This window comes from Notolepis coatsorum (assembly GCF_963971535.1).
Source record: "Notolepis coatsorum genome assembly, chromosome: 20".
Taxonomy (NCBI): domain Eukaryota; kingdom Metazoa; phylum Chordata; class Actinopteri; order Aulopiformes; family Paralepididae; genus Notolepis; species Notolepis coatsorum.
The window spans coordinates 13446035-13465779 of record NC_140184.1 but is presented as its reverse complement, the minus strand read 5'-3'; the positions used below and the strand labels follow the sequence as shown (position 1 = coordinate 13465779).

Sequence of the window (19745 nt, the reverse complement as noted above, 5' to 3'; positions counted from 1 at the left end):
TTGAAAAGTGGCGCTCAGGTCGCGAGTGGCTAGGATATGACAAGATCTCACTGCTAATCTACCAGGGGAATCCGACTGTTTAATTAAAACAAAGCATCGCGAAGGCCCGAGGTGAGTGTTGACGCGATGTGATTTCTGCCCAGTGCTCTGAATGTCAAAGTGAAGAAATTCAATGAAGCGCGGGTAAACGGCGGGAGTAACTATGACTCTCTTAATCTCTTAAGGGAACTTATTCCACCGGGTGTTAGTGGGACCTGTGCGGACACAGTCTCATGGCACACACGGACCCCGGTAACTATATTAAACAGTTGGAATGGCCGGTGCGAGGGGAACTAATCCAGGGTACAGAGCACCTGTGAAGGAGCTAGACCTGGACCCTTAGTGTTCTACGTGCCACCCCTAATGAAGATGCCTCCTCGTGGCGGTCCGCGGACAGCACCCTCAGCTGCTGTATGTAGTTGGGGGTGGCCGAATCTTCATAAAGTTGGGGCGGTCCCGGCGATTCACTCCTCGTGTTTCCCTGACACTTGATGGATGGTGAATGGCGACGCGGATGGAGGGCGGCAGCCAGGCGATTCACTCCTCGTGTTTCCCTAACACTTGATGGATGGTGAATGGCGGCAGCCAGGCGATTCACTCCTCGTGTTTCCCTAACACTTGATGGATGGTGAATGGCCCTTCACGGTAGCGTGACTCCCTCGGAACCCTTGGCCCCGTCCCGAAGTACGCGTTCGGACACCCACTACGGCTTTATAGGGGCGGCCCTTGGGCCGCTTGACTGAGACCTTTGGGTCACAGCCGGAGTCATGTGGGTGAGTCGGCGCGGATGGAGTGCGGCAGCCAGGCGATTCACTCCTCGTGTTTCCCTAACACTTGATGGATGGTGAATGGCGTAGCGTGACTCCCTCGGAACCCTTGGCCCCGTCCCAAAGTACGCGTTCGGACACCCACTACGGCTTTATAGGGGCGGCCCTCGGGCCGCTTGACTGAGACCTTTGGGTCGCAGCCGGAGTCATGTGGGTGAGTCGGCGTGGATGGAGGGCGGCAGCCAGGCGATTCACTCCTCGTGTTTCCCTAACACTTGATGGATAGCGTGACTCCCTCGGAACCCTCGGCCCTGTCCCGAAGAACGTGTTCGGACACCCACTAAGGCTTTTGACTGTTGACCCTCAGGCCACAGCCGGAGTCATGTGGGTGAGTCGGTGCGGATGGAGGGAGGCAACAAGGCGAAGAGCGCCTGACTGAAAAATCTGGGATGGCCTTCGAGCCATCTTCGCGATTGTGGTGTCGCAGGCGCAAGCCTTCGTCCCCTTAAATTCAGATTTGAAGTCTCATATCCTTAGTCCCCGACTCTAACCTGACCAGTGTCCGGCTCCCTGCTACGGTCTAGATTGCGACCTCCGGGCCGCGAACGGGATCACATGGGGTGAGCCGGCCTGGGCGAGCAGGCGAGTCAAAACCTCCAGCGCGGTAGGAGTCAGTGGAGCTAAGGCCACCACTGGGCCGCAGAGGGGCGGTGGGTCTCTGTGACACGAGGGGGGTGAAATAACGGGAAGCGCCCCCCACAAGTCTCCGAGTCCCGTGAAAATCTGCGCTGGAGGGGCCTAGCTGGTTTTGGGAGCCCACAAGCCGGACGCCCAGGTAAGTAGCTTGGTACGAGTCTGGTCTTGGAGGAGAGTTCCTGGAGGTGCGTGGTTCCCGCAAAGGTTAGTGGGTGGCTGATTAGATGGATGCCTATGTCTTGGCTCATTGCATTTAGCGTCAAAGTGGAGAGATGACAAAAGAGCCAGGTGCATTAGAAGCACAAAAGGCCACTGTTGGTATCGTTGTTGCGCACAGGCGGCAGTCGGACAAATCAAATCAAATCAGATTTATTTATAAGGCCCGACAACACACGTTAATGTCCCCATGGGCCGTACAGGTCTTCTTTAAACAAGTCAAGAATAAAACATAACAATAAGTCAAGAACAGAACAAGAGCACCATAGGTCCAAAAAATTTAAGATAAATGCAAATAAATGAAAGAATGCAAGCACTCCCAGACATACCCCACGCGAAGGTAAGGAAAAACTCACTAAAACCTAACAATAGGGAAAAATGCTCCACAGGTAGTGTGGAGGAGAGAAACCTTAGAAGGGCCATTCAAGGGGGGATCTCCCTTCTTAGATGTCTGTGATAGTAGTGTTGCAGACTAACAGTTGGTAAGCATGCACTCAAGTGTGTAGAGAAACACAGATGAGTGCAAGCAATAGCAACTGGACATTTTGAAAGATTAAAGATAGAGCTAATAGCGATAGCAACTGAACATTTTGAAAGATTGAAGATAGAGATGATAGCGGATCTATTTGAGGCACAGGGGCGGCGCAAAGAGGGTCACGTCCTCCCCGTCTTAGTCACGGGACATTCAACACTCCGGTCATTGCTCAGGGACAGCCGGAGACAGGGAGATAGGGGGCGGCGCAGAGAGGGTCGCGAACTCCCCGACATCATCGCGGGACTTCCGGCACTCCGGTCACCACCACAAGGCTTCGGAATCTGTCTGTTCTAGGCCGTTCTGGCCGAAAACGGACCAGAGCCAGGGGCGGTCGCAGTGACGGCATGTGGGCAGGAGTGGCGGACGATAGCCCTGGTTTAGGGACTCAACCCCCTACCCCCGGCGCAGTGGCAGAGCGCCCTAAAACGGTGAGGACGGAGCGCTTTGCTTCCGGCCCACGACCCTACAGTTGGGGACATAGTCTGGCCGTCGGTGAGCAAGTAGATAGGGGCGAGGTACCTATCGAGAGTCTCAAAGTGAAGAAATTCTTAAAGATGGTGCCGGCCCCGGCCACCCCCCGAGCGCTGTGTCGGTTGCAGACTCCGAGCGTGAAATGGGTAAAGCGCCCCTCACCTGCAAGTTGTCAGAATATCAATGGACATGGGTGAGGGGCGGGTCAGGTGCTCTCACTCATTACTAGCCAAATGCCCCTCTTATTTTATCACACACCACACTACTGACACTTTGGATTAGATATTATTTTAGCACAAACCACACCAATGTTCCCCCTAAGGTGCGCCCGTGCGCGCGCGCACATGGCAAAACGCTCCTGCGCACATCTGAAATCGGTCGCGTTTTTTTTTACCTTATTTATTCAACAAACATGACCATGTTCACGTCTTAAACTCATACTGAGGCTTTAGTTTTGGTTTTAAATTGCATATCTATTAGAGCTGGGCCGTTAACAGCGTTAACGTGCTGCGTTAACGCTATACTAGTATCGCGCGATAATATAATTAACGCATTTTTTTTTACATTTTTTTTTTTTTTTACCTTTATTTACCCAGGGTAGGTTCGCTGAGCACAGATGCTCTTTTTCAGGAACGCCCTGCTTCACATTCACACAGTTCCATTCACACCTGGGAGCTGCCCAGTACAACCACAGTTGACACCATTGGCCACTGAGCAACTCCACTGGAGCAGTTGATTCAAGCCATGTCACATAGTTCAAGTTTGAAATGATTCTTTCTGTTTTGCTCCTGAGAGTGCTAGATACTGTACTGTACTGGTAATATTATTTATTTGTGTTAACTTCTGAATAAAACAATTTATTAAACACAAGTACATCTTATTGAACATTAATTTGATATTTCATTACCAATTATCATAGCAAAACAGCTTTTTCAAACAGTCTGTAATGCATTTTGGAAACGGGAGATGGGCTCATGGTGTAATGGGCCACCTGGCCTGAGAAACATAAGGAGGAAAGAAAAAGTAAGGACTTACTTCTGGTCATTATTTGGGTAGAACACACATATTTTGAATGCCTTCGGCAGGTTTTTTTTTTTTTTTTTAGCCATTTTAATCTAGATTAATCTAGATTAAATCCAGGATTGCAGATAGATTAATCTAGATTAAAAAATTTAATCTATACCTCTAATATCTATATATATATATATTTTTATTTTTTGATTTTTGATTTTTTTTGATCGGATCGGGAAAGATCGGTATCGGTAGATACTCAAAATCACATGATCGGGATCGGATCGGGAGCAAAAAAATGTGATCGGGACATCCCTAACCATCCCTAACCCTGTTGCGTGTGACGTTACCAAGAGAAGCCCCGCTTTCAGTGCTTTGTGGGCAGCGCTACTGCACGCTCACACAGACACACACAACAGATGAGGAAGTGGACAGATCCGACCAGCATTGCTGGCTCCTCACAATGCAAACGCGAAAATGTACATTACAGATGAACTGCAGAGAAAACGTCCAATTTATCATCCCGGTCGAGACTAATTGGAAGCGGAGTGCAACGCGTGCAAAGCTTGACCATATCATGTTTATGTGTCTAATAAAGGTGCTGGCGATCTCAAAGCTCACATGGACACAGCAAAACATTACAAACAAAGCAGTGCGAGGCGAGTTTGATGCCAAAGTTGACTGAATTGATTGAAGAATGCAGCTATACAGAGAGAGAAAGAAAATAATTTAAAACTATTTTGATGCCTCAAAATGATGTTTTGGTTTGATAAGATGCTTATGATACAATCAGGATTCTGTGTGTAATAAATTAGTTTAGTACACTAATTGCAACAAATCTGAAACTGCATAGTGCACTTTTAAATTAGTATCTTTGTGAGGTTACTGTTTTATAATTTACATTACATTGAAAAGATAAAGATATATCTTTTAAAGCTGGATTTTCTAATACAGAAGAGGTATTATTTAGAACATTACATCATATTTTTCTTGTTATTTATTTTGTCCAGTAAGACTTGAAAATATATATTATTTTGTCATAGATTGATTTAGTTATTTTCTTGCGATTTGTCAGATAGATTACTTTAGGCATAATACAGCATGTTGAGTAACTTTGGTTATATAGAGATATTATTTTGTTATATAAAATAATATAAACAATAATTTTATATCCATACAGAGGAGGTATACTTTAAATATATTATAATAATAAGGCATCTTTGAGTAAACTTTGATTAAGTATCTTGAGGCTGAAGGCAGAGTGTCCTCTTTAAAAAAAAATCACAATATGGTCACCCTTGAAGTCGCATTATAATTCACTTAATAAAATAATGACGAGTCAGCCTCCTAAAAAGACAAAAGTTAGTGACACGACTCACACCGCCACCGCCAACCCAGCCAAAGTAAGGACTATGCTCTGTATCGTCAATCAATGGTCAAATAAATATTTGATTAAGGAATATAATATGCCTTTTTGTATTATTTCTCTGTGTATCAGCTAAATGTATATATTTTTATGTTAGACATTAAGGGAAATTAAGATTCTCAGATTTTTTACAAACCGCCGCATATCAACTAACCGGTTAATCGGCAGGTGACGTATGTTGCTCAGTAGTTGCTGATGTCTGCTCAGGAGGTTTGAGTGTTTGCTCAGACCAAAAAATAATTAGAGGGAACATTGCACCACACTACTGACATTTTGGATTAGATGTTATTTTAGATGTTTCTGTTCAAATAAAATCATATGTCCAAACAAATGCTTGCAGTTACATTGTCCAATGACCTATATTTATAACTTTTTGGGTGGGGGCGCGAGTGCTGGGATTTTTGGCTGGTGAAAATGTAACGTCAAGCCCTGGTTAGATGGTAGAAAAACGATCTAGAAAAAGACAATACATCATACAACATTACTCTAAAATAAACACTTCTTGTGAAAGTAAAAAAAGTAAACATGTCAACAAAGCGGACAATATGTGTGACATTAGTTCAATACATTACTAGTGTCCACATAAAAAATATAAAAGTCCATACCAGAAGCAGTTTTCCCTTCCAGTGTGTACACCACATGTTTGTTATAAATCGATGAGGATGGGATGTCTGCTTCACCACCGGCGTGCTCACTTTTGGCTGTGAGATGACGGGAGGCGTGCTGTGGTGGGGTTTGTGGGAGCCAGCGTTGGTCTGCGGCGTGCTGATCCTGGGCGACACGTTGGACCTGGGCGATGAAGCATCTGACGTTAACGACATTGGCGACTGGTTCGACTGCTGGACTTGGTTAGAGAGATGAGCAGCTTGAGAGAGCAGAGTAGTGATATTGAACGCCGACTGTCCAGCGGTGAGGATCTTGTGGAGCATCGACTGTAATGATGCTTGTGTGACAGCAGCTGTGAGAACTTCGTTGATCTTGGCCATGTCAACACTGGCATTGTTGAGCTGCAGTGCGGTCTGAAGTGCTGGGAGGAGCTGACGGAGCAAAGTGGGGTCCTGCAGCAGGGGCGTGGCGGGGGACTGCAGGGCGGGGGACTGCATGACCGGGGACACGGTCACGGTGGAGGCGGAGGAGCCCGGTAGCCCCGTGGAGGGGTTCAGGCTCCCTGAGCCTGAGGATGACGAATGGGACTGGGTGGTGTGGTATAATATGTCCTCATGTAAATATGTTCCCCTTACCTGTGCCCCCCCCCCCTCTCTGTGGAATCACCCCCCTCCCCTGTGTCCCCAAGCCTGTACCCCCTCCCCCCCATCTGACCTATCAAATGGGACCACACACCCCCCTTGTTGAACTATAAAGGGCTCCTCCCGACCACAATCAAGGTCTTTTACCTGGGTCACTTCAGCTGACTACCTGGGGAGAGCCCCTCAGCCATTCTCTCTATGTAATCTATCTGTTTGGTTAATAAACCCTTGTTATTATCCAAGCCTCGGTTGACTGAGCACATTCTTCATCAGGATATCTACCAATATCCCACAATTGGCGTCTACGAACTTGTGACGGACTTTTTGCGTCCTCCCGGCATGCTGTATCGTTTCATCTATACAGAGAAAAGTGAGTATATAGACTGGTCGACCAAAAATTTATGGAAAGGAATTAAAACCTTCCCGCTTTTCTCTGTGCCAGGTGAATATTACAGAATGTTGTCAAATATTGAGATCATGGCTGAGTAAGAATAATGTGCATTAATATATCTGATCTGTATTGAGAATCGTTACCAGGGCGCGCGTGCACCTGGGTCCTTATCAGGCGGTTCTGAAAGGATGGGTTATATGTGCTAGTCCCAAAAGTTTAGGCACAAAGGTTGAAGTGCTATTCCTGGTCGAGTCGGAGCCGACCAAAAGCTAAGGCACACAGTACAGGTTGTTGGATTGCTACCCCTAGTCTAGCTGATGCAGACTAAAAATATAGGCAACAAAAGAAGATACGTGAGCTTATTATGATGTGATATCCTTGAAAACGCTACTCTGTTAAAAACGTTCTGTGATTCCTTTGCAAAGAGGCGGGAAGTAGGACCGAGAAGCTGATGGAATCATAATTAGAAATTACCAGAGTAGCGTCATAATATTCATTGTTTCAACCTCAAACTAAGCCCACAATCTCTTCCATTTCCTGAAAACGATGTATTTTGGATTAAATTAACCAATTGATCAATACAGATAGCGGGAAGATGATCACGCGATGTCCTAGTAGTACATGATTATGCGATGTCTCGGGAGTACGTGAATGTACATTAAACGGGACATCAGTCGCGGAAAGTACATTAAACAGGACATTAGTCGCGAGTAAAAGAGACCGAGAGTAATGATTAAACGGTATATATAATCTAATATATCGCTGGTAAATTTCGAAGTCAGGTTCGGTCGTTATGCTTTAATAACGTTATGCTTTAATAACGATGTGTAGTTAAATCAAGGGATAAATGCCTTGTCGCAACAGATGTTGGCCGACTAAACGTACAGCGATCCAATACAGTCAGATATACACACACGTTAACTTATATGTATTATTGTTGTTTTGTCTGTTTAAAGTCTCGTTTGTATGTGCACAAGTATTATAGGACCCGTCGCGTTGCTTTATTGAGTCAAGAACCGGCTGCGGATAGCACGACGAGCATTGAGAGACGAGTTACCGTTATACAAAGAATAACATTGAAGTGCAGTTCACACGACAAACTAGAATAGTAATTTCCGGAACCGGCCCACGGGAACAACCATTTGGAGAAGTATAGTTTTATCGTTTTAGTTTGTTTACGTTTCACATATGCACAGGCGCGTTCATTCGGTAACAAAACGCTGGTTTAGGAATTCCAGGCTATTGAGAGCTCGTGGGAAAAATACTGTATGAATTGCAAAGCGTTATTTCCGAGGCGAATGAGAACGCACGAACGTCGCATGGAGCGATGACGTCACGCTATGCGCGCCGTGAAGTTATTATTTTATATTAAACTATCCATAAGCGAACGTAAAGTGTAATGTGCCCAAGGCCAAGGGTGCGTGAAATCCACGTGTAGTATATGTTTTATTTGTATATGTATGTGCGCGCTGCTATTGGAAAATGTTGAGTTGCGGTGGCGAGATGCGGGTTGCTGACGACACGTAACGGATCCAACGTCAACACAACAGCTGTCCCCGGTGAGTATGAAAATCATAAATATAGATGCATTGATTGATTGAAAACTTTATTAACAGATTGCAGAATGGGTACAATACAGCACAGCTCAATACACAATTGTTAAGGGGATGCAGACCAGAGAGAGACTTTAGTCTTGTTTACATCAGGGTCCCCCATTTTCAATTTATCAGGACATATTATGACATACATGACATACAGATAGTCAGTACTGCTACATCTGTACGAGTCATTTGACGTAGAAACTGTACATACACAACTATCATCTCAGTTACAGTAAATTACAACTATCTCAGATCACTTGAGTGTTTATGTGCTTTAATTTACACATTATAAGTCACATAAAGCTAATTACAATGTCTGTTTCAGAATTATAATACATCTGTGGGCGTACCGGTCATACTGACCATGGGAGCTAAACAAACACTTCCGGTTCCCAGTATATGGCAGTACAGGAATTGTAGTCCACATAAACAGCGTTAGATTAGACTTTATAAGCTTTCAATGTTGAAAACTTGGAACACAAACAACATAGATTATGTTTAAAAGTAAGATGTTTAGGTTATATTCACTTGAGTTAATGTGTTTATCTAAAGAACCAATGAAAGATAACTAGCCCTTTCCATTGTAAGACATTTTTAAACATGATTCAAAATGTGTGGTTCCACATTCATATGATGCTTGTGTACATATGCGATATGATTGATAAATGATAACACTATCATTACATCCTAGGACGGGATGGATGAGAAATAGCTGATGTTTTGTTAAGCTCACAGACAATCAAGGAGAACCCACTCAGATGGTCTTAGAAAAGAGTGGAAAATTAACATGTGTTTGTATTTACAGACAACCAAGAGATCTGGCTCTGGGTCAAGATGCAGAATGGGTGTAAACACATTGTATCACAAAAGTTGAAACTCCAGTGATTTGCATTTGAACACAGACAAGACACAAAGTGAGACCAGCTACAATCATTTAAATTGAGACCCCAAAGTAATCTACATTTGAACACTCAAACCAGCTGAGGACGATGTGGAGTGAAAGACAATGCAAATAGCCAGTCTGACCACACCTATAGAGACTCAACTTAGTATCTCCACTTAGTATAGTAAGAAGTATCGCTTTAGATGCAGATTTACACTTGGGAGACAAAGCAATGCAAATGCCTACACTCGTGACCACAGACTTGATGAACTCACCTGGCGGTGGATGGCAACAGAGAACCACTTAATTAACATGAATTAGACACAGGTGATGAATTTGCAGTTATGAAAATCTACCTAACTCCCATACTAACAATAACTAACCAGTCGTTTTCATCATCTCTTTTCAAGAGGCACATGAATTAGAGAAGTGCCCGAGATGAAAGATTAATGATGAAAACAACTTTACTTACAATCCCCTCATTCTATTCTCTGTTTATAACCAATAACATGCATGACTATTCCTTAGACTATTCTTTTAACAACTAATACATTTCCATGACTGCAAAATATCAACCACAAAATTGAAACACAATTATCTAAATGTACAAGGTACACACGTACATTGATCATTTAGCTGACACTGTATGACAGGACATCAAAAAGAGCACAACTCTATCAGCTGAGTAACAATGGTCATCAAAGTGTTGAGTGCTACAGTGTAGGTTAGTTTATTAGGACAAATGCATGACAGTAAGGTTAGTTAGGGTTAGATGACAAAACGAATGATTGTTTTTCATGCAAAATTAACTGGCTGTCTAGATTTTATGTTTTTTTCCCCCTATGCCATGATGAGCCACACTGAGATGTGAAGAACGCCAGAGAAGTCATGGCGAGGTAAGTATCCTGAGGCACACCCAACGCATCCTGAGGTAAGATCAACTTCAATTTAACACCACAGACTATTTTATCTGATTCAAGACTTTGGCCATTCATTTACTAATTTTATTTAAAGCCTAATGCTGTAAGATCTAGTTAGATACAAGGTCTGATAAGATTGTAGTGAATGTGACCTTCTTGACACAAGGAATCACTGATAATGCAATTGGCTTGCATTTCCTATTTTCAATTAAGTGATTTTATTTACAATAAATTGAATTAACCCTAAATGATTTTCCTCTGTAGCAGAAAGGCGTTGAATCATTTATGTGAGGAGTTTTCTAAGGCAGTTTTTATCATCCTCAGATCACGAATTGGTGAGAGGACAGGACGAGGAACACAACCCAGCGACCTGAGCGACCCACGACAGCATACTACCACCAGGGACGCCGCCAAGGAGCTGCGGACACAACCAGAGGCGACGACAACAACCGTGGGAGAACCATCCAACCCAGCCCACAGACATCCCCAAGAAAGTGGAGCAGGGGACCACGAAGGAGACTGACCAAGGAGACACTGACGAAGAGGAGATCAACCTTTTGATGGCCTCCACCCCGGCACTGCAGACCACGACAGACCAAACCCATCACCTGCAAACGGGAACTGAAGTCCCCGACCATCAAGGTGGATTCCCATGACAAGATTGTCATCCGTGTGAGAGAGAGCGTCCTACTTACTAGCCACTACACCGGCGGGCCCTCGCCCTCCATCAAATGGTACCGCAATGACGAGGAGAGGACAGCGAAACCAGCACAACACATTCAAAACCGCCCGCCCCCTTGCCCCTCTAGTACCGCGATGACGAGGAACGGGGGGGACCAACCACCACACAGCACGTTCAAGAACGCCCTGACCACCATGTCTCTAGGCCTGATAGGGGCCAAGCGTGAGCACAGTGGCAGACATGTGATGGTGGTGGAGAACAACACAGGTTCTAGGAAAAGAGTCTGCAAGACCACTATAGTTGACTGCTACAGGTGACCCTTGACAGGGAATGAACGGCGACCAGTGAATGTTCCCGACTGCATCGCCAAGAAGAGACATCATCAGAGACCTGTGAACCAAGAGACTTCTGAACACAGTGTCCACATTGTTATGTATTTATTTAATTTTTATGTGTTACTGTTTGGCCCTGCCACACGGCCGACAGAGAACACCTTGTCAACAACGACGCAACATCATTCAGATTAATACCTTCACAAGCAGGAAACTTTTCACACAATTGTATGTATCTGCAAAACGATGAACTAGGGATGTGATGAAAAGAAATCAATGAGAAAGCATTAACAATGGTTAGTAATAATGAGCTAAAATGTATTGCTGAAGGAAGAAGTGACCACATGATCACATTACATCACATTTGAATCACTTAGGTTACAAAATTGTATTGTCAGACAAGAAAGAATCAGTTGTTTTATTCTCTCATAGAAGAGGACATGTAACGTTGTTTTGCACCTGTATGGTGAACCATTGATAGTATATGCACTAGAATTACATACAGAAGCGATGCATAAGACGTTTTATCTCCTCATTTATAGAGAAGAAATGGAGAAAAATTGCCTGATTCTAAGTAAAGACCAACAAAACTGAGGCAATCACAGATGAAAGTGACACTCAAACTCAGGGTAAATACAACTGGATCCTAAGTAATTTCATCAAGAATCATCATAAAACGTGCAAATATATATATATATATATTTTTGAACAGTTTCCCATAATCAATCATGTTAGTTTTATTAACCACCAGGTTAACGGTTGTTAAAATGTTTTTGTACACATTAGCCTTATGTGTAAATCCTATTCCTAAAAATTATGCACACAATTTTGTTTTTTCACCCTGTGCACTCTGACCACACAGACAGTGCATGTATTTAATTGGGTTATTACGATGCCTGTATGCACAACGATCACATTAGCTCCCCTGAGTCACGACATGAACGACTGAAGGTATGCCAAGATATTTGCACAGCGATAGCTTCTAATGATTATGTTAATTGTTGTTTGATATCAGAGATGAGGACCACTCATTGATATAGGTATTTTGAGCGATTAATAAAAGAAAAGGGTGACATCTATTCCCACATCTCTGATATCAAAATAACACAGACCGCAGTCCAGTCGATCATGTCATGAATCATGTATATAAATAATACTAGTTTAAATTATTAGGCCAACCAACAGAACACATTGGCCAACATTTTCATTATTTTAATTATTTTCTATTTTTTTCATTATCTGATAACCGATGGATTACATCGGTCCCCACTTTTACCTGTTCCAAACAATCCTGGTATATTATACATTAATCTCACCCACATTATAAGAAAGAAAAGTGAGTATTGTGGTATAATATGTCCTCATGTAAATATGTTCCCCTTACCTGTGCCCCCCCCCCTCTCTGTGGAATCACCCCCCTCCCCTGTGTCCCCAAGCCTGTACCCCCTCCCCCCCATCTGACCTATCAAATGGGACCACACACCCCCCTTGTTGAACTATAAAGGGCTCCTCCCGACCACAATCAAGGTCTTTTACCTGGGTCACTTCAGCTGACTACCTGGGGAGAGCCCCTCAGCCATTCTCTCTATGTAATCTATCTGTTTGGTTAATAAACCCTTGTTATTATCCAAGCCTCGGTTGACTGAGCACATTCTTCATCAGGATATCTACCAATATCCCACAGTGGCCAGGGTCACTGTGGGCTTCTCCACCTGGACTGACTTAGCAGCAGTGAAGCCAGAGGCTGCAGATGCTTGCATGGCCTCCCTTCTGTAGTCCGTCTTTGGGGAAACTGTTAACAGCAATCTTCGTGACCTCCTTCTGCCTCTGCTCTCTCTCCAGCCACTCTTTGGGTTTCTCCCACTGGGACATCTCCGTCCTGCAGTTGTAGTAGTACTTCTTCCCAGAGGAGCTGATGTGCTCTGACCAGTGGTCCCCAGGCTCGTAAGGTGTGTCTGAGGTCTTGCTGGGGTTAGAATGTGAGTTGGAGCTTTGAAGTGAGCTGTGGTTGTGAGAGTTTTCTTGTGGAGAATAACTGGTCCCGCCGTCCCTGTCCCGGTGTGTGTGGACAGCCTGGGCTCTGCTGTGGCATGTGCTGTCAATGTGTTTGTTCTCATGACGGTGATCCCCGCCAGGATGGCTCTTGGACGAGTATTTGAGAGTCTGATAGGGCTGAGAATCTCTTCGGTCGCACCCATCGCAGCGTCTTGGTTGTTTCCTCGCATACATTACCATCAATGCCGTGTTAGTGTGTTTGGAGTGGATATGAAAGATGGACAACGTTACTAGGTTTTCTTGTCGATTCAGCAACCTGGAAATATTGTAATCATCTGCTCTGGCTAGAGCGAGCTTGGAGAAGCTAGTTTCAGATCAATAGCTCTGGCTAGAGCTAGGTTGGAGATGCTAGTTTCAGATCAATAGCTCTGGCTAGAGCTAGCTTGGAGATGCTAGTTTCAGATAAATAGCTCTGGCTAGAGCTAGTTTGGAGAAGCTAGTTTCAGATCAATATCTCTGGCTAGAGATAGCTTGGAGAAACTAGTTTCAGATCAATATCTCTGGCTAGAGCTAGCTTGGAGAAGCTAGTTTCAGATCAATAGCTCTGGCTAGAGTTAGCTTGGAGACAGAAGTTGTGCCTGTTCGATAGATAGATGTAGACCGATTGCTGTTGTAGATGGTGTGTGAACACTAGCTTGGTTTTAGGAGATCCAGGTCCAGCTTAGTTACATGGTGGTTTTGGGAGATGTCCAGGTCTAGGTTAGTTACATGGTGGTTTTGAGAGGAGATGTCCAGGTCTAGGTTAGTTACATGGTGGTTTTGAGAGGAGATGTCCAGGTCTAGGTTAGTTAAATGGTTGTTTTGAGAGATGTCCAGGTCTAGGTTAGCTAAATGGTGGTTTTGGGAGATGTCCAGATCCAGGTTAGTTACATGGTGGAATCGTCCTCCTCCGAAGGTTCCGATGTGAAATAAGAATCTTCTTCCAGCTCCAGCAGAGAGGGCAGATCAGCCTGTCCCAAGCACATTGGTTCAGTCTTTACTAGGGGCGTGGCCATATATTGCACTAGTTGCTTCCTTGTGTTAGAAGAGTCGTTTCCACCGTCCGCTCCTTTAGCAGGCTCTGGAGACAGCAGAATGTCATTGCTGTCCTGAGCGATGTCTCCACTGGGTACAGAGCTGAAAAACTCAAACAGTGGGATGGAGTCGCCGTTGATGATGTGCTGTAGGTTCTCCAGACCGTAGTCTATACTGCCAGAATTCAGAGGGATGTCAGCAGGAAATAGACTGGCTGCACTAAACCCTCCTGATGAAGCAGATATAGCTTGGGAGGACTGCAATGGTTCCAAGAAGTGCTGCTGGCTGTATTTAGGCATGGAGTGGGCAGAGCTACTGTCGTTCAGCATCAGAGGGATCTTTCTCTTCATGCCCAGAACTCTGTTGGACTGGCCCAAGAACTGAATCAACTTGTTGACAACTTTCTGCTGCTGGGAGTCTTTCTGTTTCAGACTGTCGATTTCCCTCCGCAAAGCCTCGTACTCTTTTTTAATAGAGATGATATTAGAGTCGTTGTTCTCCTGTTTCCCCTTCATCAGCTGAACATCACTGAGGACCTCCTCAGCAAACACCTTCAGCTCATCCTGCTTCAGATTGGACACATTGGTGACTTTGCGTTTGATGTTCTCCAGCTTCTGATCTTGTCCTCTGATGAAATAAGGATGTTGGAACTCTGTGTGGTCTTTCTCCTGTTTCACAAGAACCCCATGCTCAATGTGGACCACCTTACGGAATCCATATATGTTGAGTTGTCGTACGAAGCTGGCCATGTTGTTGTGCTTGAAAAACTTTGGAAGAACCTCCTTGGAGAAGCGACCCTGGTCAAATACATGAAAACTAGATCCATTTGGGCTCCAGCAGATGAGAGGGTCAGTTTCTGAGTCTTCCACCAGTGTCCAAAGTTTGGTCAGAAAAGCTGGAACGCTGCTGCCGCTAACGACCACACCTCCAGATCCACCTCCGTGAAACTCCATGCTCCCAAAACAACAGGGATACAATAAAACAAAGCCAACGTTCCCACAAGTCGAGTTAGTTAGTTAGCGCTCTGCTAATGTTGTTAGCTCGTTTCTCAAAATAGCTAACAACTAACTAGACAATTCCGTGCAGGGAAATTGTGAAAGTGTGGGTGATGCCTGTGCACCGCCGGCCAACGGGAGAGGGTCTGTGTTGTCTCTGTATTGTCTCTTTCCACAGCAAACCGGTAGGCAAGGCTCCTTGGTTGAGAAATGCAGGCTTATGTTGTTTAGTCTATCTGTTCAGTACTGTTCAATGAGATCTTCTGAGAGAATTGTTGAATAGATACACAAATGTTCTAGAATGTTTGATTATGACATCATACTGTGACATCACAAATGTTCTAGCATGTACTATTATGACATCATACTGTGACATCACAAATGTTCTAGAATGTACTATTATGACCTCATACTGTGACATCACAAATGGTCTAGAATGTTCTATTATGACATCATACTGTGACATCACAAATGTTCTAGAATGTTCTATTATGACATCATACTGTGACATCACAATGGAACATGTTTGAGTGCCATTCTCGAAGACACTCTGATGTCACGAGACTGCCGCCATCTTGGTATGAGGGTAACAAACGGATTTCTACCATCAAATGCATGCGTTGAGCACCGTTTTTATTACATGTTTTATCACATTCTTGTTCATTTCATAACATTTGCATACGATTTGTTTTGAAAATATTGAGGCCAACATGGCATTTTGTTGAAAGCCTTTCTGGTGATTCTAAGGCGAGATATGAGTCAAAGAAGCTCGCCCTGATTGACTTGACATGTCCATACAAAACACCTGCAGACATGGCCATCTCTCGAATACCCAAATTGAAGCTGCTGTGTTACGTTTTGTACTAATAACAAACACAGAAATCCAAATCGCAAGTTTTATACAATACCAGCTGATGCATCACGGAGGAAAAAGTGGCTGGCGGCTAACGTTCGGCTAACTCCCTCTGATGTTGTGGTCGTGGTAGCTACATGCTAAGCTTATCTTATCTAATCTTACGTGGTGGTACCACGTGTGCCACTACCCGATCAAACATCCACGTAAGATTAGATAAGATAAGCTCCTATCAGTTCGATATGATATAATTAACGTTAGCTCAGCATGTAGCTATTTTTCTAACGTTAGCTGCCAGCCACTTTTCCCTCCGTGATGGTATAAAACTTGCGATTTGGATTTATGTTTTTGTCATTAGTACAACGCTGAAGAAAATTCCGCTTGATTGTCTTTAATTTGCCGCTTTAACGATCCGTTTCTCCACTAAATGAAGCGTACACAATGTACCAGGCGGGACAGTTTCCCCCCACGCTGCAGTTGCGTAGCAACAACAGACAGGAAGTTGACTTCGAGAATTTGAATAATATAAATAATATGTTTGGTAAGGCTGTCCCTGAAGCCTGTTTTTGGGATTCAAACTTCGTCAGGGTTCTTCGAACGGATGTTTGAACCTTCGTTTTTTATTAAAACATTTAAATAAAAAAATTTATAAATATATTTTCAAACTAAATCCTCAATTTGAATAAAGTGATTCAAACTTCATCAGGGTTTGAATCACTTTATTCAAATTGAGGATTTAGTTTGAGGATACAAAATAAATATTAAAAAAGAATTAAAACACCCGCCAGCCCAGCGGCCGAGACCTGCCCCTCCTCTTCAACTTCAGCTCCGTCAAGCTCTCTATTTTGCCCCAATAGACCTATCTCAAACCCTGCCCTCTTTTCTTGATCCTCCAATCACAACTGTCGCTTACCTCGCTCACGCACAGACATCACCTGCCTCACATGAGGGTAGTGTGTCAGACAATCCCGCTCAGCCCAGCTCAGCACCTGGATCCCTCAACAACAGCACCTGAACACCCATATTGCTGTCACCAGGGCCGGATTAACGACCGGGCCGCGGCCCGTGGGCCTCTAGTGATGAGGGGCCTCCAAAAAAATATATATATATATTATTTAAAAAAAAAATTATTAATTTTTTTTGGAGGCCCCTCGTCACTAGAGGCCCCAATTTTTTTTTTTTTTTTTTTTTTAACTTAAATTTTTTATTGTTTGAGGCCACTCGTCACTATAGAGGCCTTTTGGAGGCCCCTCGTCACAAGAGGCCCCACATTTTTTTTTTTTTTTTTTTTAACTTACATTTTTTTTTTTTTTTTGAGGCCGCTCATCACTCGAGGCCTTTTGGAGGCCCCTCGTCACTAGAGGCCCCAAATATTTGTTTATTTTTTTTTAACTTTTATTTTAAACATTTTTGGAGGCCCCTCGTCACTAGAGGCCCCACATTTTATTTTATTTTTTTTTCTTATTTTGGAGATCGATGTCATACTGTGACACTGAATGAAAACATATTTCATCAACTAAAATATTTTAGTCAACAAAAATATTTCATCAACTAAAATATACAGTACGTCTGCAAGTGGCTAATCTTGAGTATTTTTTCTCCTCTTCATAAGAGTTTGAGGTTTTCCGTTTGAGGTAAAAACAGCAATAAAAAGTCAAAACTTGCATCTCCACATCCCAGCCCCGACGCCTGAATACTTTTACCAACGGATTTCCAGTTCCGCGTTCGCGTTCTGCGCTCTGATTGGCCACTGACGTTTCTGGTAGCGCCAATCGTGTGACGCCTCTTTCTTTCACTGGTTAAGCTTGGCACTCTTTCGAAGTTGGTTAAGGTTAGAGTTTGTCTTAGAGCAGGGCGATAGAACACCAGCCCTGATTCCATACTCTAACCTTAACCAACTTCAAAAGAGTCGCCTAAGAAACGTCAGTGGCCAATCAGATCGCAGAACGCGAACGCGGAAATGGAAATCCGTTGGTAAAAGAATAGACACAGCCCCGACACGAATAAGGCAGATTGGGATCATTATTCATGACAGACAGCATGAACGCGTCGGTGCTGATAGCGGATATCATCGAGCTCCCCCTAGTGACTAGGGCCCTAGGGGGCGTTATTTCTAAACCTAGCCGCATTTCTGGCAGACGCTCTCTGATTGGCACTGACTGACGCTCTCTGATTGGCCACTGACATGTTTGCCCAATCGCGTGACGAGCTGTGTCTTTGCCCATTTCCTCGTCAAACAGCCTGCAAACTACCTGGCGTTCTATCGCCACGCTCTAAGACAAACTCTAACCTTAACCAACTTCGAAAGAGTGCCAAGCTTAACCAGTGTAGAAACAGGCGTCGGCCAATCAGAGAGCGTCTTGCCAGAAATGCGGCTAGGTTTAGAAATAACGCGACTAGGGGCCTCCACACTACACACTAGTAAAAAAAATAAAAGAGATACAAAAGAAATATATATATAATCAGATCCTCATCCAGCGTTTACTTTCACAGCATCTATAGTGACTACTAGTATCATCTCATCTCTTCTCTATCTATTTTTATTAAATTTTTTGTATTGCAAATTGTTTGATAATGAGGGGTGAGAGACGTTGAGTCTACGTGACACTGACGTCCAGGTCCAGGGGTCACTGTCAGGTCAGGTCAGGTGACCACTGATCGCGAGAATTGCACTTGCAAGTTGATCAAGTAGGCTAAGACTCGTCTCGAGTAGTACTGTATGATCAATTGAGACTGTGACACTCAAAAAACACGGATAAAAAAGTAAAACGGTGGGAAAGCGGAGCTGCTAAGTTAAAGTCTAAACAGGAAAGGGACAGAAAGAGCGCGTTACTTCGGCAAAGCATACCAACTATCGCTACTTTTTTCACCCCGTCAGGTAAGGAGGAGGATAGCCCCCTGGCTAGCACTAGTAGCAGCAACGTTAAAGAGGCTGAGCCAGGCGCCGCGGGCAGAGAGGACGAGAATGCTAACGTTGTTATTATTATTGATGCTAGCGACAGAGAAGAGGAAGCGGCAGCCTCTAGTTCAACTTCAGCCGGCCCACCACCACCAGTGGCTGACGCCAGTGCCACCTGTTCGTATACGCCCGCCGCATCTCCACAGCCCAGCCCCAACACCAACACGAATGAGCTAGTTCCTCCTCCTAATACAAGCCTGGTATCCACTACAGTTGAAACAAATACAAGCCGGGGTTACTATTAGAGGAATTACAGTATTCTATATATTTTTAAAGTGACATATAAAAACGCCACTGTGCGTGCATGCACGTGTGTGTGGGGAGGCCTCCACAAGAATCTGGCCCAGGGGCCTCTGAATTCTTAATCTGGCCTTGGCTGTCACCCCTTCTCCTGTCTCTCCCCCCCCCTATCCTATCCTCCCTCCCTTCCTCTACTATTCTCTTCTCTTCTCTCCTCCGCTATTATTCTCCCTCTCCTCTCCTGGCTCCAAACTTCTCAAAAAATAAACAAAATGAAACCCTCACTGATAGACCCTCTAAACACTGTGACAGACCGTCTAAACACTGTAACAGACCCTGTGATAGATCTATCACAGTGTTTGTCGGGTCTATCACAGTGTTTAGAGGGCCAATTAGTGTTTAGAGGGCCCTC

General features: G+C 44.2%; 1 protein-coding gene and 1 pseudogene across 2 annotated transcripts; both read right to left on the bottom strand.

The window, feature by feature from the left end:
- Window positions 1-1386: 1386 nt before the first annotated feature.
- LOC311247312 (WW domain-containing adapter protein with coiled-coil-like) lies at window positions 1387-13452 on the bottom strand (annotated as a pseudogene). Its single transcript has 3 exons — window positions 12900-13452; window positions 5767-6354; window positions 1387-1524 (listed from the first exon to the last, which is right to left on the bottom strand). The product of its transcript is annotated as a WW domain-containing adapter protein with coiled-coil-like (transcript).
- Window positions 13453-14138: 686 nt separating this feature from the next.
- Window positions 14139-15239, bottom strand: LOC311247311 (heat shock factor protein 1-like; the record flags this gene model as incomplete). The annotated part of the gene is made up of 1 exon (XM_084337670.1): window positions 14139-15239. One exon carries the CDS (start codon window positions 15237-15239, stop codon window positions 14139-14141), a length of 1101 nt encoding a protein of 366 aa, XP_084193796.1.
- Window positions 15240-19745: the final 4506 nt, after the last annotated feature.